Here is a 25,807-nt window from a genome sequence, read left to right on the forward strand (position 1 = left end):
ATCCTGATCACTGGACCATCAGATGCTCCCGAGCTCTGCAGAATGTCTGTTTTTGCTAGTCCATTCTGTCACTGATTAAATCTGTTGCACATATTGCAAAGTTACACTCATTGTACGCGCAGTAAGATTATCAATCAATGTCTTTGTGCTTTGAACATACTCTGCTTGTCAAGGGAAAATACAAGAAGGTTTTCTGTTATGTCATTTACATTTATAGATGTACTGTGATGAAGAGAAAATATGGATGATCAGTTGTTTGTGCTAACATTGTAGCAATTCTTTGTCATCACCATCACCATCATCAGCGATCGAACATTCGTTCCTACATGAAGGCTGCTCTCGACTTTCCTTTGGTTTCCATTGCCTGCAGCTGCTTCTGCATGTTTTTTAATGTCACTGTCCTGTTTTGGACAGACTGGAAACTTTTGAAAATTCATTTAATTTATCACAGGCTTCCAGTTGCAGGTAGTATTTTATCACTTCCTTTGCAACCTTCTGCTACACGAAGTACAAATACAAAAACATATCAACTGATTCTATTATTTAATTTTTAATTTGTACTATTTTATTTTTCCATGTTGATTACAAATTGGATTATTTATTTATTTTCAAACTTCCTATGTTAAGTTTGTCTAGTTGTAGCAGAAGTGTACTTCTAGGAGAATATCTGAGCTATGACCACAATTTATTAGGCAGAAAATACTTGCTCGAGGATGGGACTGGAACCCCAAAACTAACCAAAACGAATAAAATGTGCATAATATAAAAAAGAATGTGGCTTAGGGAATGACCTTTTTCTAAACAAATACTTTATCTGGTTTAGGCTTACCCATGAATTTTCCTTAAAAAATAATGGAGATTGTCATGAAGAGACTGTGGCGTGTTTCAAAGGTAGCTTTGTGATGGTCCCTTGGTTTCCTGCTGTTGTGATCAGCATTCCTTATTATGTTAATTAAGCGAGGATTCCAATACTCTGTCCGCTGAAACTTCGTATGTTCAACCCGTGTTAAATCTTCAGTGGCTCACACAAAAAAAGGGACAAGACCTCATGACATGCCCACCAATAGCCACCAGAACACTCTTCTTTTCACAGCATCACAATGCTTTGTCCTTGCGACTAACTTCGAAGATGTTGGCAGTTGGGTTTGAGATCTGGAACAGGGAGTACATATGAGCAGCAGTAGGTCACCTCTTGAGTTTGTCGAAATTATTCTGTGTTGAGTTGTGGACTTTGGATATTCCCGCATGTTGCCTCAAAACATGTCCTACCAACCGATCTCTTCTTCTAGTCAAGTTGTGCCACAAACTTCTCTTCTCCCGAATCCTATTCAATACCTCCTCATCAGTTACATGATCTATCCACCTTATCTTCAGCATTCTTCTGTAGCACCACATTTCGAAAGCTTCTATTATCTTCTTGTCCAAACTATTTATCGTCCATGTTTCACTTCCATGCAAGGCTACACTCCATACAAATACTTTCAGAAATGACTTCCTGACACTTATATCTATACTCGATGTTAACAAATTTCTCTTCTTCAGAAACGCTTTCCTTCCCATTGCCAGTCTTCATTTTATATCCTCTTTACTTCGACCATCATCAGTTATTTTGCTCCCGAAATAGCAAAACTCCTTTACTGCTTTAAGTGTTTCATTTCCTAGTCTAATTCTCTCAGCATCACCCAACTTAATTCAACTACATTCCATTATCCTCGTTTTCCTTTTGTTGATGTTCATCTTATATCCTCCTTTCAAGACACTGTCCATTCCATTCAACTGCTCTTCCAAGTCCTTTGCTGTCTCTGACAGAATTACAATGTCATCGGCGAACCTAAAAGTTTTTATTTCTTCTCCATGGATTTTAATACCTACTCAGAACTTTTCTTTGGTTTCCTTTTTTGCTTGCTCAATATACAAATTGAATAACATCGAGGAGAGTCTACAACCCTGTCTTACTCCCTTCCCAATTACTGCTTCCCTTTCATGCTGCTCGACACTTATAACTGCCATCTGGTTTCTGTACAAATTGTAAATAGCCTTCCACTCCCTGTATTTTACCCCTGCCTCCTTCAGAATTTGAAAGAGGGTATTCCAATCAACATGCTCAAAATCTTTCTCTAAGTCTACAAATGCTAGAAACGTAGGTTTGTCTTTCCTTAATCTAGCTTCTAAGATAAGTCGTAGGGTCAGTATTGCCTCACGTGTTCCAACATTTCTACGGAATCCAAGTTGATCTTCCCCGAGGTTGGCTTCTATCAGTTATTTCATTTCTCTGTAAGAAATTCGCATTAGTATTTTGCAGCTGTGACTTGTTAAACTGATTGTTCAGTAATTTTCACATCTGTCAACACCTGCTTTATTTGGGATTGGAATTATTATAGTCTTCTTGAAGTCTGAGGGTATTTTGCCTGTCTCGTACATCTTGCTCACAAGATGGTAGAGTTTTGTCAGGACTGGCTCTCCCTTGGCAGTCAGTATTTCTAATGGAATGTTGTCTACTCCCAGGGCATTGTTTCAACTCAGGTCTTTCAGTGCTCTGTCAAACTCTTCACGGAATATATTTCCCATTCCATGTTCACGTACATCCTCTTCCATTTCCATAATATTTTTCTCAAGTACATCGCCCTTGTATAGATCCTCTATATATTTCTTCCACCTTTCTGTTTTCCCTTCTTTGTTTAGAAGTGGGTTTCCAACAAAGATATTGATATTCATGCAAGTGCTTCTCCTTTCTCCAAAGGTCTCTTTAATTTTCCTGTAGGCAGTGTCTATCTTACCTCTAGGGAGATAAGCCTCTACACCCTTACATTTGTCCTATAGTACCCCAGGGTACTTGCTTCGTGAGGTGGTGCTTTTGTCACCAACAGTCAGTATCTCTCTCTCTCTCTCTCTCTCTCTCTCTCTCTCTCTCTCCATATCTCCATCTCCATCTCCGCCCCTCCCACAGCTCCATCATTAGCAGTGACTGAAGTGTCACTTCCTACAAGCCTTCCCTTGTAATAGGACACTCCCAGTGATTAGATTTTTGACCCCCTATTTATTTTATCTTTGCTTGCTTCAGAAAATGGGTTTCTACCTTTCCTTTCTTTGTCAGTATTGGATTTAAAATGATAGGTATTCCATAGTTACTTTATAAGAATGAAAACAGGTATTGAAAAAATAATTTAATTGAGTAGATAAAAAATCTACTCGCCAAGCGACAGCAGAAGACACACATAAGATGGTCGTAATTGACAAGCTTTTGGAGCCAGTGGGTCGTTCTTCAGGCAAAACGGTTGGAGGGGAAGGAAGAGAGGTGGAGGAAAGGGCTGGAGAGGTCTAGAAAAAGGGATAGATTTCGGGAAAGTCACCCAGAACAACTGTTCAGGGAAGATTTACCCCACTGGATGAGAAGGAACAGTTGGTTTTTCCTTCTTATCCCTTGCGGTAAGTCTTCCCTGACCCACAGTCCTGGGTGCCTTTCCTGAAATCTACCCCTTTTCCTATACCTCTCCAGCCTTTTCCTTCACCCCTCTTGTTCCCCCTTCAACCCTTCTGCCTGAAGGAGGAGATACTGGCTCAGAACAAATGAAACACACAAAAGAAAATAGACACCAAAGAAATGAGAGAGTACATAATGACAAAGTAGCCACGATTAGGCAATAAATGAAAATTGACACTGCATGTGTCAATAGGAAAGCTACATTATGCTACAGCAGGAATTAAAGAACTGTTTAGAGAAAAGAGTACTGAATTGAGGTATTTAAATAGCACAGTGGCTGGTAACTATTACACAGCAAAAATAGGTTGACAGAAGAAAGCAATATGAAAAGGGCTATAAGTAGGAAAATATACTTTAAACCAATATATTAGAAGGGGAAGAGGTAGTTAATGAATGTATAAAGAATGGTGTGATAATACTAGATTTCCTCCCACCCCATTAGTTTCAACCTTTTCTTCATTCAGAACCAGCAATATTTTTGTAACGTTTCATGAAATCTTTATTTAAAAAAGTGTTGCAGTTCCAGTACATATGTTTGGCAACTAATTTCGAGCCAACAGGTTCATTGTCAAGCTTGGCCTACTCATTCTCAAGCCTGGCTGAATGTTGATTTACTAAAAATGCCTGATATTAAGAATGATCATCAAAGTGACAATGCTTTCCGAAGTAATTTTAGATGACTGTCACAATCAGCATGTACCTACTTCACAAATCAGTGTCAAACTGTGATTCTCACTTGTCAGGTAGGCACATGTTGATTGTTATCTACTATTACTCTGTGAAGCATGTATTGGTATATTGATGTCATTATTAAGATCAGTAGGTCAGGCTTGAGAATGAACCAGGTGGCTTGAAATTAATCGTCAAACTTACATACTGCAACTATTATGGATTTGTTAATAAATGCTTCATGAAATATGAGAATAATTTGATTAAGCACAGGAAGACCTAAGGTCAAAATGAAGCACCCAGAGTAAATAATATTTCCTCAGACTTATTGAGATGCTTGGGAAAACATACATGACAAAAATATTCCACTTGGTTTGCAAGATAAGAGACAGGTGAAATAACTGCAATCTTTGAAAAGCATGGAATAATGACTCTATCAAATGAGGCAGGTGCTGTCAGGTGTGAGTATTACCAGGCCATCAGATATGTCACTGATGCAGAGTAGCAACATGAATTATTATGAAAAGACCAGTATTCTGACTTGAAACTTTTATTTCTAAAGTCTTGCGCCGAAGTCCTCATTTTTAAAATCTATAAGGATAACAATCTACATCTACATACATACTCTGCAATCCACCATACAGTGCGTGGCGGAGGGTACCTCGTACCACAACTAGCATCTATTCTCCCTGTTCCACTCTCAAACAAAACGAAGGAAAAATGACTGCCTATATGCCTCTGTATGAGCCCTAATCTCTCTCATCTTTGTGGTCTTTCCATGAAATGTAAGTTGGCAGCAGTAAAATTTTACTGCTGGTTCTCTAAATTTCCTCAGAAGCGATTCACGGAAAGAACGCCTCCTTTCCTCTAGAGACTCCCACCCGAGTTCCTGAAGCATTTTCATAACACCCGCGTGATGATCAAACCTACCAGTAACAAATCTAGCAGCCTGCCTCTGAATTGCTTCTATGTCCTCCCTCAATCTGACCTGGTAGGGATTCCAAATGCTCGAGCAGTACTCAAGAACAGGTTGTATTAGTGTTTTATAAGCGGTCTCCTTTACAGATGAACCACATCTTCCCAAAATTCTACCAATGAACCAAAGTCGACTATCCGCCTTCCTCACAACTGCCATTACACGCTTGTCCCACTTCATATCGCCCTACAATGTTACGCCCAAATATTTAATCGATGTGACTGTGTCAAGCGCTACACTACTAATGGAGTATTCAAACATTACAGGATTCTTTTTCCTATTCATCTGCATTAATTTACATTTATCTATATTTAGAGTTAGCTGCCATTATTTACACCAATCACAAATCCTGTCCAAGTCATCTTGTATCCTCCTACAGTCACTCAACGACGACACCTTCCCGTACACCACAGTATCAGCAGCAAACAGCTGCACATTGCTATCCACCTTATCCAAAAGATCATTTATGCAGATAGAAAACAACAGCGGACCTACCACACTTCCCTAGGGACACTCCAGATAATACCCTCACCTCTGATGAACACTCACCATCGAGGACAACGTACTGGGTTCTATTACTTAAGAAGTCTTCGAGCCACTCACATACTTGGGAACCAATCTCATAAGCTCTTACCTTAGTTAGGAGTGTGCAATGGGGCACAGTCAAATGCTTTCTGGAAGTCAAGGAATATGGCATCCATCTGATACCCTTCGTCCATGATTCGCCTCATATCGTGTGAAAAAAGGGCGAGTTGTGTTTTGCAGGAACGATACTTTCTAAAGCCGTGCTTATGCATGGACAGCAACTTCTCTGTCTCAAGGAAATTCATTATATTCGAACTAAGAATATGTTTGAGAATCCTGCAACAAACCGATGTTAAGGATTTTGGTCTGTAATTTTGAGGATCCGTCCTTCTACCCTTCTTATATACAGGCATCACCTGCACTTTTTTCTTTGTTTTGCTGTCTTCCGTTGCCAGGCCAGACTGATCAGTGAGTGACTGGATGGAAGCCTTCGACCCACTTACCGATTTTACGTAAGACCAGAATTTCCTTGGGTTTTCAGAAAGATCTTTTGCTAAGGTATGACGGTGGTAGTGGTTGAATGCTTTGCGCATCGCTCTTTTTACAGCCTGTCCGCATTTTCCCGATGTATCTTGTACAATAATAAATTGCCTACTTAATTTGTAAATTTAATATGAATATTTCATAATTTAGACATTCTTTGCAGATTGGTGGAGCGATGTTCTGCCGACGATGGACATCGACATTTTACACATGTTTTCATTGATGAATGTGGACAAGCAAAGGAGCCAGAGACATTAGTGGCACTCGGCGGCATTGTGGGGCCCGCATCAAACTCGCGGCTGGGAGGCCAGGTGGTTCTAGCAGGCGACCCACAGCAGCTGGGCCCCGTCTGCACCTCACGCAGAGCTGAGTGCCTCTACCCTACCGTCGCATCAGAGGATGACGACGGCACGGAGGATTCTCTTGACAAGCACATAGGATTGGGTTAGTCTTCTTGCAGTCCCATCTCGGTTCAGATCCGGAAGCACAGCAGCAAATAGCAATGACATATTTATTTAGGATGGGCATGAGAAGAGAAGGGGGTAGGTGGCATATGGTACAGAACTGCAGGTAGACACATTTTTGTAAATGGTTATTCACTACTAATGCTGGTACTTGGAGAGGAGAATAATTAGTTTCACAAGCGTATTTGTGTATGTTAAAGTTAAATTGGTAGGTGTGTTTATCCAGTGTCAAAAATATGACTATGCTTTCATGTTGTAAATGCATGCATTGCTTTAGGACTGCTCACAATGTCAAAGACCGAGAAAGTTCGACTCCATGTTTCGCGAATAAGACAGATACTATATTATCATCACTTTCTGGTGTACAGGGTGATTATAGTTGAACTTTCAAAATGCTGTAGAAATAACACCACTGGTCAGAATGACGTCAAATTGCAACGGAATATTATTGGAAAAGGGGAAAACGTATGGCAGAAGAAGAAAAATAGTGTGATATTTGATCAATAGATGGCGCCGTATGTGTCAGAATATGTGAATGAAAACACTTGTCATGCGCATGACCCATTGAAGTTGGTATAAACACACTGGGTATGCGGCGACGTTCGCCATGACTGTCTCAATGCAGAATCGTGCTCTGCTTGTAAAGCTGTATTACTAGAATGATGACTGTGCGCATGTTGCTCTGCAGAAGTTCCAGAGACTGAAGAGTTTGAAAAGAGACGTTGGTCCAGTGACTGCCATAGGTCTGGAGAAAATGAAATTCAAAAGGACGTGTTGTGTGTGTGTGTGTGTGTGTGTGTGTGTGTGTGTGTGTGTGTGTGTGTGTGCAACCTGGTAGAGGGAGGAAATGAATTGGCTCAACATCAGTGAAAGCAGTGGCCACAGCACTGTGGGAAGAGATGAGTTGTGGTGTGAAAACATGTAGTGCATGGAGAATTGATTAGACATACCCGTAAGCACGGTGCGTAAAATTCCACAACACATCCTTCTTAGCTATCCATTCAAAATTACCCATGTGCATGAATTGCTTCCTGTTGACCTGCCAGCAAGAGAGACCTTTGCTTTAGAATTTCCTGCTTGCATGGAAGTGGACAGTGATTGGCCATGGAAGATTTTGTGGACAGACAAAGCCCATTTCCATCTGACAGGATATGTCAATACACAGAATTGTCGAATATTGGCAGCAGAAAATCGACACGCAAATCAACCAGTACCCCTTCATCCTGAAAAAGTCACTATGTGGTGCGGGTTTACGGCATCATTTATCATAGGGCCATATTTTTTCGAAGAGACAGGTGCTTCCGGCTCTGTTTCGTGTACTGTCACTGGTAAGTGCTATGAGTGTCTTTTGTGCAACCATGTCGTTCCAGCTCCCCAACAGTGTGAATGTGTGAATGGTATCATTTTTATGCAAGGCGGTGCACCTCTGCACCCAGCAAATCCAGTTAAGGAGCTGTTGAAGTGCCATTTTGGAAATGATAGAATTATCAGTCGCCATTTCCTTACATCCTGGCTGTCCTGATCCCCTGATCTTAATCCATGTGATTTATGGCTGTGGGGCTATCTGAAAGATGTTGTGTTCACTATTCCGATTGCACACTGCATTGAACGTCATCGCGGAAACACTTCAATCAGTTGTGGGGCATGCTGTTTATTTATTTCAACTTGTTGCAGAAAGCGGTGGACAGCATATTGAACATGTCTTTTGCCAGTCCATACAGAAATTAACAATACAATTTGATTTTGATTTATGCTTTTTATGCAGTTTTTGGCCTCTGGACAATTGAAAACCAATGTGAGTGATGTTTTTTATGTGGTTTTGGCCTCAGGACAATTAAAAACAGATTTTTCCCATCCGATGTGATATGACCTTGCCGTGGTGGATGGGCTTACGTAACTAACAGTATCACACCTATACACCATAGGCATTGTTGCATGATTCATTTGTCATTTGTAGTTGACCACTATTAAATTATGTTGCTTACAGTGCCATCTATTGCTACATTTTGTATCTATTTATTTCTCTTCTGCCATACATTTTCCCCCTTCTCTGATAATATTCCGTTGCAATGTGATGTCATTCTGACCAGTGGTGTTATTTCTACCGTGGTTTGAAAGTTTGACTTTAATTATAATCACCCTGCACAATAAACTGTTCAGACAGGATTGCTTGTCACCAAAGGATGATTTGTGCTAAGGACAATACCATCATGAGCTTGATTTTATAATGTTGTGTGGGGTCACATAGAGGTGAGTTAAAGGGGAAGAATTGGCTCTTTTAAAACTGTCGCTCTTGTGATTGTGGTCTGTAATCTTCAAGAACCATAGGTAATACAAAGAAAATTGAACCCAGCAAAATTTATATAAATTGATTAACAAAAGAATTGAAAATTTGACAGTCTGCATCAGAACTGCCACTGAGGCTTAACCTGGAGTTGAAACAAAGAAAAAATACGTTGATCCACTGTTCGTCTCATTTGTTTTGTGCAACTCAAACACACCGCCGTCATCACCAAACATTCCTCACACACCTTTTTTTTCTTTTTTTAAGGCCAGAGTTTGAGATCTCAATCATTGTATAAAACTATAGAGAGGCTCTGTAAGAATTGGAAAGCTTGCTGTGAAATGACCTCATTGTCAGTGCCCATATATTAAAAGTGCACATTGTAAAGAATTTGAGGTTCAGTGACCACATAAATATTGACATGTGGCAAACAGATGGCTGTTTGTGATTCATTAGAAGAATAGCAAATGAAATCTAATTATTTCTTCAGTGTCCGCCCCGATAGGTCAGCGTGATGGATTGCCGTCCTACGGGCCCGGGTTCGGTTCTGGGCTGGGTTGGGGATTTTCTCCTCTCAGGGGCTGGGTGTTGTTTAGTCTTCATCGTCATCCCCATCCAGTGTGCAGGTTGTCCAGTGTGGTGTTGAATGTAATAAGACCTGCAGCAAGGCGGCCAGACCTGACCCGTAAGGGGCCTCCCTGCCAATGATGCCAAATATTCATATCCATTTCTTCGATGTTCTGCATTAAATTGGACTCCATACCAAGATAGCTCAGTATTACTAATAGGCATTAAAAAGGCCAGAAGAACAGCACTGTGCCATCACAGATATCTTCATATGTGAGAGCTACAGAATGTGGAACACCCACAATGCCATGTGTTACAGAATTAGTTATTTGCATGTTCCAGAGGTCATAATTGTGACCCCATGCTATGATATGAAAAGAATCATTTTTATTAGACTTTTAGAAATTATAGGATGGAGGAAATTGATATTGATGAGACCACTCTTGGCATTGTCACGTATAAGTTATCTTCCATCATTTATCCAAGAAGCAGATATAATTATCTTTGCTGAAGAAGCAAGTACTGTAATTGTGCCTAGTGTAGTAACGTCAACATTCAGAGATGTAATTTTTTTAAATAAATTGTTAGTTCTTAGAGAGAGAGAGAGAGAGAGAGAGAGAGAGAGAGAGGTGGGGGTGGGGGCATTGTAAATCACTGGAGGGGGGGAAAGAAGCCAAGGCAATCATTTGGCACTGAGAAAGTGTCTAGTCTTTGCCTACAGTCCAAAGACTGGTGTGATGCAGCTCTCTGCACCTGTCAGCACTTACTGTGCTGCCCAAATAGCAAAACTCATCTACTTTTAGCATCTCAGTTCTTAATCTAATTCTTTTGGCATCATCTGATTTAATTAGACTGAATTTCATTATTCATGTTTTACTCTTTTGATCTTCATCTTATATCCTCATTTCAAGATACTGTCCATACTGTTCACCTGCTCTTCAAGGTCACTTGCCATTTCTGAGGAATTACAAGGTTATTGGCAGACCTCAAAATTTTTATTTCTTCTCTCATATCATTAATTTATTTTCCATACTTCTCCTTGGTTTCCTCTACTGCTTGCTTAATGTACAGATTAAACAACATCAGGTATAGGCTACAAGCTTGTCTCACTCAGTTCACAACTACTGTTTCCCTCTCATGCCTTTTGATTCTTATAACTACAGTCTGGTTTCTGTGTAAGTTGTAAATAATCTGTCTCACCCTGTATTTTAACCCTTCTACATTCACAGTTTCGCCGGCCGCAGTGGTCTAGCGGTTCTAGGCGCTCAGTCCGGAACCGCGCAACTGCTACGGTCGCAGGTTCAAATCCTGCCTCGGGCATGGATGTGTGTGATGTCCTTAGGTTAGTTAGGTTTAAGTAGTTCTAAGTTCTAGGGTACTTGATGACCTCAGGTGTTAAGTCCCATAGTGCTCAGAGCCATTTGAACCATTCACAGTTTCAGAGAGTGTATTCCAATCAACATAGAAGTTTTCTGTAAATCTACAGATGCTGTAAACATAAGTTTGCCTTTCTTCAACCAATCTTTTAAGATAAGGTGTATGGTCAGAATTGCCTTGCATGTTCCTACATTTCTCTGGAACCTAATCTGATCTTCCTCAAAGTCAGCTTCTAGTAATTATTCTGTTCTTCTGTAAATAATTCATCTCAGTATTTTTAATCATATCTTACTAAAATGATGATTCTGTATTATTTACACCTGTCAATGCCTGTGTTCTTTGGAATTGAAATTATTATGTTCTTATTAAAGTCTAAGGATATTTCCCTGTCTCATATATCTGCTACAGCAGGTGGAATAGTTTTGTCCCCTCACAAGGACATCAATAATTCTGAGTGAATGTCACCTACTTCAGGTGCCTTCTTTCTACATGGGTCTTTCAGTCTTCTGTAAAAATTCTTCTCACAGTATCATATCACCCATCTCATCTTAGTCTACTTCCTTCTTCTCTTTCTATAATATTACTTTCAAATTAATTTTCCTGATTTAACTCCTATAATGTCTTCCAACCTTTCAACTTTCCGTCCTTTGCTTGGTACTGGCGTACCATAAGAATTGTTGATATGTATAGCTGCATCTCTTTTCTCCTGTCTTGCGTGTTTCTAACACCATGCATTTGTCCCCTAGCTATTTCTTAACTTTCTGTCTGCACCCTCATTTGCCTACTTCATTAACTGCATTTTTATTTTTTTCATTTGTCAGTTAAATTCGGTACATCTTGTGTTATAGAAAGATTTTAATTAGGCATTGTGTTTTTACCTATCTGGTCCTCTGCTGCCCAAGCTTTTCTATGTTTTTCATATCTCAAAACAACCCATTCCTGTCTTCTGTTACATTCCACTCCAATTAGTCACTCATTCCTAAAGCTTCTACTGAAATTTTCAAAAACCTCTGGGTCTTTCAGTTTCTCGAAGTCCTCCCTCCTTAAATTCCTATCTTTTTGCAATTTTTTCAGCTTAAACTTACAGTTGACAACCAAAAAAATATAGGAAGAGTTTACATATGCTCCTGGAAACGTCTTACCATTTAAAATCTGGTTTCAAAATTCCATTGTTCACAAATTGCACCCACATATTAAAACTTTAGTCATTATTCTTAAACCAAATGTTGGTGATGATTAAATTATTCTCTGTGCAGAACTTTACCAGATGGCTTTCTTTATAATATCTTTTCCCCCAGTCCATGTTCTACAATTTTTCACTCTCCCTTATCCTACTATCAAAGTCCAGTCCCTAATCACAATTAAATTTCCATCTCCCTTAACTGTCTATCATCATATGTTCTTTCATTTTCTTCACCTTCTGTGGAGGTAGTTGGTGGGTGCTATCGCTCTGTCTGTGTTGTCTAAGAAAATCCATTCACTGCACTGCTCATTTCTGTTTTATCATTACTCCTATTCGATTTTGTACCTCTGATGCTATACTCACCTGACCAGAAGTGCTGTTTCTCGTGCCATTGCCGGCCGCGGTGGTCTCGCGGTTCTAGGCGCGCAGTCCGGAACCGTGCGACTGCTACGGTCGCAGGTTCGAATTCTGCCTCGGGCATGGATGTGTGTGATGTCCTTAGGTTAGTTAGGTTTAAGTAGTTCTATGTTCTAGGGGACTGATGACCACAGCAGTTGAGTCCCATAGTGCTCAGAGCCATTTGAACCATCTCCTGCCATTGAAATTCACTAATTTCCACTGTATTCAGCTTTAGCCTGTTCATTTCCCTCTCAAAATTCCCTAACCTACTTATCCAATGAAAGGTTCTGATATTCAAGAGTGCCAGTTTTGCTTTTGCTTGTAACATCCCCGAGTAGTCCATGCCCGGAGATCCAAATGTGGGACTATTTTACCACCAATATATTTTATCCAAGGGGATGCTAACATTAAGTCATACAGTAGAACTGCTTGCACCTGGGAAAATAAAATAAGAAGGCTGTAGTTTCCCCTTGCTTTCACTTGTTTGCACTACCAGCATATCAAGGCAGTGTAGTCTAATGTTACCAGGCCAGATTAGTCAATCATCCAGACTGTTCCTTTGGAGCTACTGTAAAAGCTGCTGCCCCTCTTCATTGATCACAGGTGAATGAGATCACAAGTACAATCCATGGAACATTCAAATAACTTGCCTAAAGTAGTTTAATTCAAGCTTGTCTTCTAGTTCTAGTCACATCATCATTGATGGTATAGGTGTGGTCTACCTTCTTTCCTGTATTTAACAGTATATTCACAAATTACTGTGTCTATGTATTACCCACATTCCCAAAACAAATGATAGTGTATATTTAACATGGGATGAATATTTCAGTTTTGTTCATATTTGAAAATGCCTTTCTATCACTACACAGCAACTTTTGCATGGCATATAGGCATACTTTGAAAGTATTACATAATAACAGCAGCTGAGTAATTTGAGAGGAAGATCAATGGCTTTTATTTTTATTAAGTTATTTATTTTTATTTGTTTATTTACTTTGTTATTTACTTTTAGTTATTTATTTTCAAAGTAGCTGTTTTTCTGCTTAGATGGATAGTGATAAAGTAATCTGGAAGTAATTACTGGTATCAGTAGATTAGCAGCTGCTAGTGCTGCCACCGTTTACGAGTTTAATGAGACTAAACACCTTATGTATCCACATAACGCATGTGGAGATCTGTGGAACAAGCTTCTTTGTGTGCTCCTTGAAGAAGTCTCCCGCCAGCTCCTTCCCCTTTTAAGAACCTCTTTCTGCACTTGTTCATAATTTTAAAATTTAATTCCACTCATTCAGGGAAGTGGTTTAAAAGATCCCAACCAAATGCATCCATGAGCACCTTTGTGGGCAAGGCTGTGGGAAGGCAGGCAAAGTGCAACTAGCACTCTCTCTCATAATCATGCTCCTTTTGAGATTTTTAGGCTCTCAGTGTCATTGTGCATTGATGGTCTCCCTCTGAGACAGAACTTTGACCAAAATTATCCCTTTTCACTCCCTAAACACCAATACCAGGTTTTTTCTCAAAATTGTGGTTTTGAATTTTTTGGCAGATTGAGAATTACTATGATGACATTGTTACAACTGTCTTGCCTCAGGCATGTAATCAGCTACCCACATTTCATCTCCAGTCACACAGAGCTCAGAAAATCCTCACTCAAGTCACACAAGAAAGTCTCAAGTGCTATTGACCCAACTTTTCTTGTGCTGATCTGTCAGCTGTTATGGGACCAATCTTGCACACCGTTTCCAATATCCTAGTGTTTTTGTGAGTATCTCGTATGAGAGAGTTCTAGAAACATCACAGAAATTTCATCCACTGTTAATCGGCAGTCTTCACAAATGGTTTCCTCGAATTTTTGCATCAACACATCAGACAGAATGGAAGATCTTTCACTCCTCTTTTTGTTATGGACATTAGTTTTGCCTCCACTAAACTCTCTACAAAATTTAAACTCTCTCATTTTGTTCATAACGCTTTCATCCTAAACTGTTTTGATCCATCAGAAGATTTCAGTAGGTAGTATTCCTTCTGAGAGTGGAAATCAGATCATAGCAGGTAGCTGACACTTGGTGGGATTTCTTACCAACAGCTTTCACACAACTGGCCACTACAACAAGAGTTTGTGTGCCACCATGTTCCTGTGATGCTCGCTCTGGTCAGGGATCCCTCCCTCTACCACAGTGTTGCCAACTCTAAAAAAACCAGAAAACCACAGTCTCGTATGGTCAAGAGTACACTTACTTTCTGGACATGCCTCATACTTCACAGAAGTAGCCTGAAATGGCTACTTTTGCCAATTGTATTTTTAACATCCGTGAAGACCCTCCTTGATAAGAAGACTTGAGGAACCCGCAAAATGAATGAACAAATGAATCTGCTGAAAGAGAGTACCATTACTGTAAAATCACAATGGAACTAACTTTCTGGATGAATTGTTCCATTTCTATTATTTTTATTTCTGTGATAAGAAGAAAAACTCTGCCACATTTGTGCACATTAATTAATCAATCAATTCGGTACAAATGATTCAGTACAAATGATTCAGTACAGTGTTTGAAAACAATTTTAACCTCACTTTGTTTACACTGTGTGAAATATGAGTACAATATGAACCTGTTGTTGTTGTGGTCTTCAGTCCTGAGACTGGTTTGATGTAGCTCTCCATGCTACTCTATCCTGTGCAAGCTTCTTCATCTCCCAGTAATTACTGCATCCTACATCCTTCTGAATCTTAGTGTAGTCATCTCTTGGTCTCCCTCTACAATTTTTACCCTCCATGCTGCACTCCAATACTAAATTGGTGATCCCTTGATGCCTCAGAACATGTCCTACCAACCGATCCCTTCTTCTCGTCAAGTTGTGCCACAAACTTCTCTTCTCCCCAACCCTATTCAATACTTCCTCATTAGTTATGTGATCTACCCATCTAATCCAGAATGAGATTTTCACTCTGCAGCGGAGTGTGCGCTGATATGAAACTTCCTGGCAGATTAAAACTGTGTGCCCGACCGAGACTCGAACTCGGGACCTTTTGCCTTTCGCGGGCAAGTGCTCTACCAACTGAGCTACCGAAGCACGACTCACGCCCGGTACTCACAGCTTTACTTCTGCCAGTACCTCGTCTCCTACCTTCCAAACTTTACAGAAGCTCTCCTGATCTTCAGCATTCTTCTGTAGCACCACATTTCGAAAGCTTCTATTCTCTTCTTGTCCAAACTATTTATTGTCCATGTTTCATTTCCTGACATGGCTACACTCCATACAGATACTTTCAGAAATGGCTTCCTGAAACTTAAATCTATACTCGATGTTAACAAATTTCTCTTCTTCAGAAACGCTTTCCTTGCCATTGCCAGTCTACATTTTATATCCTCTCTACTTCGACCATCATCAGTTATTTTGCTCCCCAAATAGCATATCTCCTTTACTACTTTAAGTGTCTCATTTGCTAATCTAATTCCCTCAGCATCACCTGACTTAATTCGACTACATTCCATTATACTCGTTTTGCTTTTGTTGATGTTCATCTTATATCCTCCTTTCAAGACACTGTCCATTCCATTCAACTGCTCTTCCAAGTCCTTTGCTGTCTCTGACAGAATTACAGTGTCATCGTCGAACCTCAAAGTTTTTATTTCTTCTCCATGGATTTTAATACCTACTCTGAACTTTTCTTTGGTTTCCTTTATTGCTTGCTCAATATACAGATTGAAAAAATCAGGGAGAGGCTTCAGTCCTGTCTCACTCCCTTCCCAACCACTGCTTCCCTTTCATGCCCCTCGACTCTTACAACTGCCATCTGGTTTCTGTACAAATTGTAAATAGCCTTCCACTCCCTGTATTTTACCCCTGCCAACTTTAGAATTTGAAAGAGAGTATTGCAGTCAACATTGTCAAAAGCTTTCTCTAAGTCTACAAATGCTAGAAACGTAGGTTTGCCTTTCCTTAATCTTTCTTCTAATACAAGTCGTAAGGTTATATTGCCTTACATGTTCCAATATTTCTACGGAATCCAAACTGATCTTCCCCGAGGTCAGCTTCTACTAGTTTTTCCATTCATCTGTAAAGAATTCGTGTTAGTATTTTGCAGCTGTGGCTTATTAAACTGATTGTTCAGTAATTTTCACATCTGTCAACACCTGCTTTCCTTGGGATTGGAATTATTATATTCTTCTTGAAGTCTGAGGGTATTTCGCCTGTGTCATACATCTTGCTCACCAGATGGTAGAGTTTTGTCAGGACTGGCTCTCCCAAGGCCGTCAGTAGTTCTAATGGAATGTTGTCTACTCCGGGGGCCTTGTTTCGACTCAGATCTTTCAGTGCTCTGTCAAACTCTTCACGCAATATCGTATCTCCCATTTCATCTTCATCTACATCCTATTCCATTTCCATAATATTGTCCTCAAGTACATTGCCCTTGTATAGAACCTCTATATACTCCTTCTACCTTTCTGCTTTCCCCTCTTTGCTTAGAACTGGGTTTCCATCTGAGCTCTTGATGTTCATACAAGTGGTTCTCTTTTCTCCAAAGGTCTCTTTAATTTTCCTGTAGGCAGTATCTATCTTACCCCTAGTGAGATAAGCCTCTACATCCTTACATTTGTCCTCTAGCCATGCTTGCTTAGCCATTTTGCACTTCCTGTCGATCTCATTTTTGAGACGATTGTATTCCTTTTTGCCTGCTTCATTTACTGCATTTTTATATTTTCTCATTTCATCAATTAAATTCAATATTTCTTCTGTTACCCAAGGATTTCTACTTGCCCTCGTCTTTTTACCTACTTGATCCTCTGCTGCCTTCACTGTTTCATCCCTCAAAGCTACCCATTCTTCTTCTACTGTATTTCTTTCCCCCATTCCTGTCAATTGTTCCCGTATGCTCTCCCTGAAACTCTGTACAACCTCTTGTTCTTTCAGTTTATCCAGGTCCCATCTCCTTAATTTTCCACCTTTTTGCAGTTTCTTCAGTTTAATCTACAGGTCATAACCAGTAGATTTTGGTCAGAGTCCACATCTGCCCCTGCAAATGTCTTACAATTTAAAACCTGGTTCCTGAATCTCTGTCTTACCATTATATAATCTATCTGATACCTTTTAGTATCATGAACCTAATAAGTTGAAAAGTCAGTGATATTCTTAATGAGCGACACTTTCTCTGATGTGCTATAGAAAAGAAATTAGTTATGCAGAATGAAATATGACTGTGATCGGTGAATGTGTCTTTTTGAAATTAATATTAATAAAGTAATATTGATAAAATTATACTAAACTTTACCACCATACTAATGGTTTTAAAATATATGCTTTAGAGTGAATTCGTTTGTGACAGTGTGCACTGACTGACATTTTTCTGTTACGAATGCTTCATTTCAGGAGTCTCAATGTTGGAGAGGCTAATGAAGACATGTGAGCTATATCAGGAACCTTATGACCCTCTTTACATCACACAGTTGGTTTATAATTACAGATCACATCCAGATATTCTTCATCTTCCTAATGAGTTGTTTTACGGTGGTAACCTGCAGGTAATTCATAGAATAAATGCAAAAACTTTTTACATTTGTGGTCTTTGTAATTCTGTGATAATATTTGTGTTGATGTTTTTTTACAAATGAATTTTAGTTATGCATCCACAATATATATAATCATTGTAAAATTGGAAGTTTTAATTAATTCTAGAGTTGTCAGAAGAGAAGATTCTCCCAAAATACAAACTTCAGTAAAAGACCATATTTTAACTACATGAAAATACAGCAAGCTCCTGATTATTGTGATTGATTGCAGACCCGAAACTACACTGATTACCAGAAAACGTGGATACTCAAAAGTTGTCAATTGTGTCAAGTTGAGATGCTGAAGTTCATATAAGCACATCCTTCTAGGAGAGTCCAATTTCATAAACCTTGTAAATCTGTTCCAGGAGGAAATTGCCATGTTCAGGTTCTCAAATTCTGTAGTGATGTTTAAATAATTTTGGGCACTCTGGTGTAGCATAAAATTTTCCTTAAATCTTTAGACTTTTGTGCAGCCAATCTCTTGTGGCATTGGATCTGATACAGGAGCTCTCTGCTCACTGCATTGATGATTGAGGATTACTCATCTCATTGTCGATTGTGAAATATTTCATTATTATTATTGGTTCAGTGTAGTTCATGAAGCACAGTGGACTGAGATGTCACTATTAGTTTACTGCGACCTTTGTTGAAAGTTATTATAGAATTGTAATAACAAAATTGTGCTAAATTTTTTGAGTAAATCTTCAACTTTCAAGAATGCATCATTGTTGTGTACAACATTTCCTACTTGCAAATGACTGTTCAGTATTCTTCCATCATGCATCTGTTGTATTCAGTACACTATTCATTTGCCATTCGACAACTTCTTTCAACTGAGTTTTTCATGACCAACCACATCTGTAGACTCCATTTTTAACATCTGCTACATTGACATGCACTCAAAAATTAGCAACTGTGAAACTCGTTTTTAATTCTGGATGTGCTCACCCAGGCATTGTCACACCTCAAAAAGGTTGTACTCGTTCTTGTATTGATAGAGATGCAGAAATAGTGAAATCATAGCTGGAACCATGAGTATCTCATCTAGTTTCAAGCAAGTTTATGTTTAGAGCCACTTGGGCTGTGACGGCACAGCTTGACTGTCAGCTTTTGTTGCAAAATTTAACAGCTTTTCTCTATTGTACTAGAAATCTCTCATTGAATGATATCTCTCATTGTATATATGTCTGTCTCATAATCACAAGACACAGATTTACCCATTTCTAACTTTTTTCTTCTATAGGGCCAGCAGTGTAATATAGGTCTTGATAATGACGTGATTTGTTAGATTAGATACGTCAAATAGGTGCTTATAATAAGTATTCTTTATTTACAACAGTCTGTTTCAGATTAATCACTATCTTCAAGTGCATCTAGATTGATGTGACATCCATATTGCATCATTAGTGGACTGTTTGGTAACTGTCCTGCTTTATCAGGATCATAAGTGGTGTCCAGATGTTGAAATTGAATGTTAGTTACAACATGACAGCAGTTCGATAGTTCCACTCTTATGACACTATATATTTACAAAGATTGCCTACAGTGCACAGGAAATTACTGATTTTAGCTCTAGGTAAATGGTTATGCATATATGTAAACAAGAAATTGACCATGGACTTGTTATGAGGGTAGAGCCCAATCAAGAAATTAAATATGAGGACAAGCTTCCAGGGAAGAGAGCCAGCAACAGCACCCCCTCCAGTACTCTTTAGAGTGCAGCACTGCACACCTATATACAAGTGCCACTGAGTGAAGCACTCCTTTAGGAAATGGGCAGAAACAGGATGTACAATATACCTTGTCTCAGCTGCTGCTGATGCTTTGCTGTCAGTATCTGTAAAACAACCTTCTATGATTTAGCTATTTTTCTAGCTGTCTGTCAATTCATAACCTGCAGTTCCATTCACAGACAGTAATGCCAATTCTTTATTCAAATTCCTGCCAACTGTTGTTATTTTTTATTAAAATTTCTGCTTTTCTGTCCATATAATTATATTTCTTCTGGCGGTCATCAAATACTTTGTCATAATACATGACCTTTCTTGCTTTATAGTATTATAATAGTAAAATCAAGTTTTATAGCTACAAAAGCATACTGACTTCATTGACCATGAGTTTAGTTATTAGCTCCAAAAGCTATTTTTCTAGCTGTCTGTCAGTTGGAGAAATTATTCTTTACAAGTTTCCAGACGAGTTCTAGAGGATTTAGGCCAAGATAGTTTGGGAGCAATAGGAGGGTAACCATTCTCCTGCAAAATTTCCTGGTTAGAATAAAGAGGAGAAACTTGGTGCTCATTAATTAAGGCCTAAAGCTTGCCTTTCATTGTGTGTACATATATCTCTCTCTCTCTCTCTCTCTCTCTCTCTCTCTCTCTCTCTCTCCACGATACTCCAAAGTTATTCTGTGATAATAGTAGAGGATATGTTCGCATAAATAAGGCTGCATTCAGAACATGGTAATGTCGTCTGGCACTGTTGTTTGACAATATCTTTGCACTTTATCACTTTGCGACATTTATCCTCCGTATAGATGTAAGAGTCCATGGTTGCTCTAAATAAACCACTACTTCTTCCAGAAAAGTTTCAGCTTGTGCAGGTTGTTCATATCTAAACCACTAGCCACTTGAATTTTGATATTCCATTTTTTCCTAAAAAATCTTTTGTAATATAAAGTGAAACCCCGCTTTTACACTTTTCAAAGGATTTTTAAAAAATGGTGTAAAATACTGGAAAACAGAAAATGTGGGAAATAATGTTTTCAGCTGTAAAATCTATGTACAGATACCACCTGAAACTTTATGTATGATATATACACATAACGGGCATCAAAAGACTTGTCACGGACTTGTTTATTATCTAATGAAGGTTTATTATCTAATAAAAACTACTGATGTCACTGGAACTGATAACTGTCTGGGAAGTAGGAACATTTGACTCAATTTAATATGTCATAATCAATGTTTTTGAAAGCCTGCAGCTGTCATTCATTATTTAAATAATGAAATACAGCACTAGTTACATATTTTTTCATACTTAGCACTAAGTGTTTCGAGAATTTTTTTCTAATTGTAAGGCACAAATATGTACAGTCTTAGACATAAAAATTGACTGCCGGTTGGCCGCCACAGAGACAAAGTCCGAGTCGTTCACTTAAGGTGGCCAATAAAACTGACCGCCCCTGACAACTTTTAAGTCCAGCAAGCTGCACAATCTGGCAACACTATAAGATGGGGATGTGTTAGGAGGAAGCGTTGTACACTTCAGATGTTCTCGGAGTGAGTTAGCCCGTGGTCTAGTGGTAATAGTCATGCATTCTAAACTTATAGTCGGCTGTTCGCGTCCAACTACATTTCTTCTTCTTCTTCTTTTTTTTTTCTTTTACCGCATTTCGGTCTAAAGTTATGAGTGTGATTGAACATCTAAGATAATAAGATAATTCGCTTAACATTCTACCCACCAGCAATAACAAGTATTCCAGAAACAATTCCACAGGACAGCTCATGGGTGCGTTGTGATCATAACAGCTTATGCTCGAGCCTTTCCTCGTGCTGGAGCGGCTACCGGCCAGACGCCACTCGCCACCTGAAATCCGTCGCCGCCCAGGTGAACGTGTCGCAAAGCTGTCTGTGTATGTATCAGCTGTCATTTTCGAATTTGAAGTTCTAGTTGTCATCTTGCAGTTAAGCATTGGATTTTGCATACTTGAAAATCATGAACTACAGTTAAGCATTGTAAAATTGAGATGCAAGTGGAAAAAGGTGTAACATCTGCAACACAACGTTTACTTTTGGTATAACAGAGGGGTGAATGCAGGGGAGGAAGCTAGAAAGATTTGAACTATGTGTGGAGCGAGTGCTTTTGGGAAGAATATGCCAGAAAAAGATGTTCTTGTTCAACAAAGATAGTTCAGGCATGAATGTTTTTCCACATTAAGGAAGTCTCGACTACTGATATATGTGATAGATTACCATTTTACCATCATGCGACATTTGCATTCAACAAGCAAAGTTCAGAAGTCAGGTGTAGGAATACTGCATGCTCTAATTCAAAACAACAAAAATCAATGGAGTGACTATTATTGAACATCATCAGTTCGCTCACTGAGCATTCCTATGCAGTACTGTTACTGGTTACGTGTTATGATGCCTTTATCATTAACTTCCTAAAGGCTGAGCCCCACCAAAAGACGTAAACTCGAGCAAAGAGTAGTGTGAACATAATATTTTACATCTGATAGCTCCAAAAATGTGTTCTGGGTTAGAATTCTGCCCCAAGGGGTGTGTGCAACACAACTGTAATTTGTTGCGAACAACTGAGATACCTTTCGGTCATAGTGTAAGAAAATCGAGCAACTAAACTACATCACCTATGCTACTGCATGATAACGCACTCTGTTGATTTGAGAAACAAAACTATCCAGGAGATTAATAGGAAAGTCGTCTCTCTGGGACTTGTATTGATACGGAAGTCCTCTCTCAAGCATTTGTCCCTCTCATCATATATTCGTAAAATTTTACCTTTCCCGCTCTTGATCGATCAACCATCAAGGCAATTCATTTCGAGACGAAAATACTCTTAAAACTAAAATGGTTTAATGGCATCATTAGAACCAGTAGGTTTTTACTGGCATAGAATTTGTAAACAACTTTAGCATTGTCAGATTGTTTTAGATATCATAAAAGAACATTCTGCTGCTGGTTAATTTCTCTTTTATGATTACTGTTGCGTTTAGTAAACTAATGGAAAATGCAATTAAAATATTCACTGTACTAATACAAATTAAATTCATCTTACTAAAGAAACATCATGACGGCAGTCTATCATAATAAAGCATTAAGTGTCTGTAAGACCTTTGAGCATATTTTAACACAAATTAGGAGAATATTACCGATTTTTGACTTCGAAAAGATCTGTATTTACTTAATTTCCTGTATCATTCGCAAGTATTATGGAAATGTGGCGCTTCATAGACAAAATTATGTATTCACAACAACAAAAAATATGTCAGCAGAAAACAAAAGTGGCATTATGAATTTGGCAGTACAGTAAGGTTTTCGCTCTGACACTAAGGGTTACTGAAAGTAGCAAGACAAATTTTGCTCGAGCGTTGTCTTAAGATTCCCTTATTGAGTTTGTATCTACCTGCTTGTAGCTGTGCTACAAAAGAATTAAAAATCTGGCTTTCAGCGAGTCTTGAAAGGCAAACGAAAGCAGCTTGCACCTGATAGGCAAGCATGTTACCTGGGAACTGGTTTTTTCCTAAAGTGGGAAGACATCCTTTTGTGGTTGAATTGTTGGCAAATGTCAGTCAGACGTGTGTCGTTGGTCTAAGCGTTTCAGTGTGTTGGATTGGTACCAATGATTTTTTACAGGTTTTTTTCTGTCCCAAATAGTGTATTGAAGTCTCCCATTAGTATTTTTACGTCATCTTGCTGAATCTTGCTCATAGTATTTTCGAGTGTGTTCCAGAATTACACCATCAAATTTCTTTGTCCAGTATCTTTGTCCAATATCATTGTCAAAGATATTTGATAGTGTAATAGGGACTTTGTCAAGTGTCGTCCAATATTTGATCAAAGAAATAGCTTGTCTTCTGTTCACTGCACTGTGACATGTTACCACATGGAGTGCTAGCATCGCTGCAGCGCTCTGTCGTCTGTAGTGTTTTTATAACCATTGACTGTAAATACAATTGGTGTGTGCCGACAACTACAAAATTAATAGAGATGTCTGAAGCTGATGAGGCGCTTTGCAACGTGAGGCACCCTGAATACAAAAATAGATTAAGAAGATTGGAGACCTGAACTGACCTGACCTGACCTAACATAACATAACATAACATAACATAACCCTCTCCTGTAGCAAAGAATGGGAGTGTTACAGTGAGCCTGTCTTCTGAAGATGTAGCAGTTCTTAAGCGAATATTGTGCTTTGTGATATGAGGATACACTTCATTGAGCACACAGAGATGTATGCTCATACATTCTTAAGTAATTGATGTACGACTTGACGTCTTCTACTGTAAGCTCGTGTAACAAGTTTTGTTAAATGCTTTTATCGTGTCGTTGTAAAACCCACGGCTTCGCCCAGATTAGATTAGTTTTGCGTTCCATAGATCCGTGCTGAGGAGATCCTCGTGGATGTGGAATATTTCGATTTTTTTAAGCTAAAATAACAATAATAATAGTATGAATAAATACAATACATCATTCGTTTCTATTAAAAATTTCGCCAATGGAGTAGGAGTTGGCCACTAGTAAGTCTTTCAGGCTCCTTTTAAACTGATCTTTATTTCTAACTAAATTTTTTATGTTTTTCTGGCAAATTATTGAAGAAGATTGTTCCTGAGTAGTGGACCCCTTTTTGAACTAAAGTGCTTTTAAGTCCTTGATCTGATCCTTTTTGTTCCTGGTATTGTATGTATGAACTGAGTTGCTTGCTGGAAAAAGAGATATATTATTTAGGACAAATTTCATTAAGGAGTAATTATACTGAGAGGCAGTAGTTAGTATACCCAGTTCTTTGAAGAGGTTTCTGCAGGACGTCATTGAATTTACTCTAAATAATACGTATTACACGCTTTTGGACTCTGAAACTTTTGTTTGACTTCAAGACTTACCCCAAAATATTATCCCATATGACATTGTGGAATGAAAGTAGGCAAAGTATGCAAGCTTTTTCATTTTATGCTGCTTGTGTCTGCTAACACTCGAATTGCAAATACAGATTTGTTAAGGCGTTTCTGCAGTTGTGTGGTGTGCTCCTCCAACTGAATTTATTATCAAGTTGTAATCCCAGGAATTTAAGACTGTAAACGTCGTATGTATGGTTCCTTTTTTTTCCCCCACTTCTTTTCCGAATGTGCACACAATGCAATTGCGGTACGTGCAACTGCTGCGGTTAATAACAAGTTGTTGTCAGCCATCTTGAACTTTGACGAAAAATTTGATGACAGTGTAATACCCCTTCTAGCGCTACATCAAAGATCTTTGTGAAATATATTTGACGGAAAATTTGATCACATCTTAGATCAAATCTTTGACAAAGAAATTTGATAGTGTAATACCGGCCTAACTCACTCCGAGAACATCTTGGAAGTAGACAACACTTCCTCCTAACACTTCCACATCTTACAGTGTTGCCAGATTGTGTAGCTTGCCGGACTTAGAGTTGTCAGGGGTGGTCAGTTTTATTGGCCACCTTAAGTGAATGACTCGGACTTAGTCTCTGTGGCGACCGGCTGGTGGTCATTTTTTATGTCTAAGACTGTACATAAGCATTTTGTGTGGTGTTGGAATGTTTGTAATTCTGAGTCTCTTGCACTGTAGTAGTCTTTTTGAGGTTATCAGGTACTCTGCCTCATCAGTTATGTGTAAAAAAATACATACGTAAATACTGCACTTGACAACGAGAATAAATTCTCGTAACACGTTTTGCTCAGCATGAATAAAATTTGTAACCAGCACTGTGTTTACACTAAAAACATTTGAGCAACTCAAAGTGAATGACGGTGTCAACTGGCGCTCCAAGTGGCCATACACCAAAGCGCACTAAATATTGATCGACAAACGTTTCATGGTGATCACAACAATCACAAAACTACGTTTGCGCAATAGAGAAAATTTGGAAATGGTTGTGATTAGTCACTGTGTCTTCATTCGAACAAACCTAGTTAGTCCCATCAGCTAACACGCCAAGTAGAGCTTGGCATTGGCAGGAGATACATCTACATCTACATATATACTCCAGCAGTTAGTAAGCGGTATGTGGTGGAGGGCACAATT

General features: G+C 38.9%; 1 protein-coding gene across 1 annotated transcript in view; it reads left to right on the forward strand.

Annotated features, from left to right (window-relative positions):
* The window catches only part of LOC126278093 (putative helicase MOV-10), a 280,795-nt gene that overhangs the window by 229,744 nt on the left and 25,244 nt on the right, over positions 1-25,807 (forward strand). Inside the window, exons 15-16 of the mRNA XM_049977939.1 lie at positions 6,358-6,638; positions 17,839-17,990. Coding sequence (XP_049833896.1) covers positions 6,358-6,638; positions 17,839-17,990 — 433 coding nt within the window. The remainder of the gene's footprint in view (positions 1-6,357; positions 6,639-17,838; positions 17,991-25,807) is intronic.

The sequence above is a fragment of the Schistocerca gregaria genome, chromosome 6 (assembly GCF_023897955.1).
Source record: "Schistocerca gregaria isolate iqSchGreg1 chromosome 6, iqSchGreg1.2, whole genome shotgun sequence".
Classification (NCBI taxonomy): Eukaryota; Metazoa; Arthropoda; class Insecta; order Orthoptera; family Acrididae; genus Schistocerca; species Schistocerca gregaria.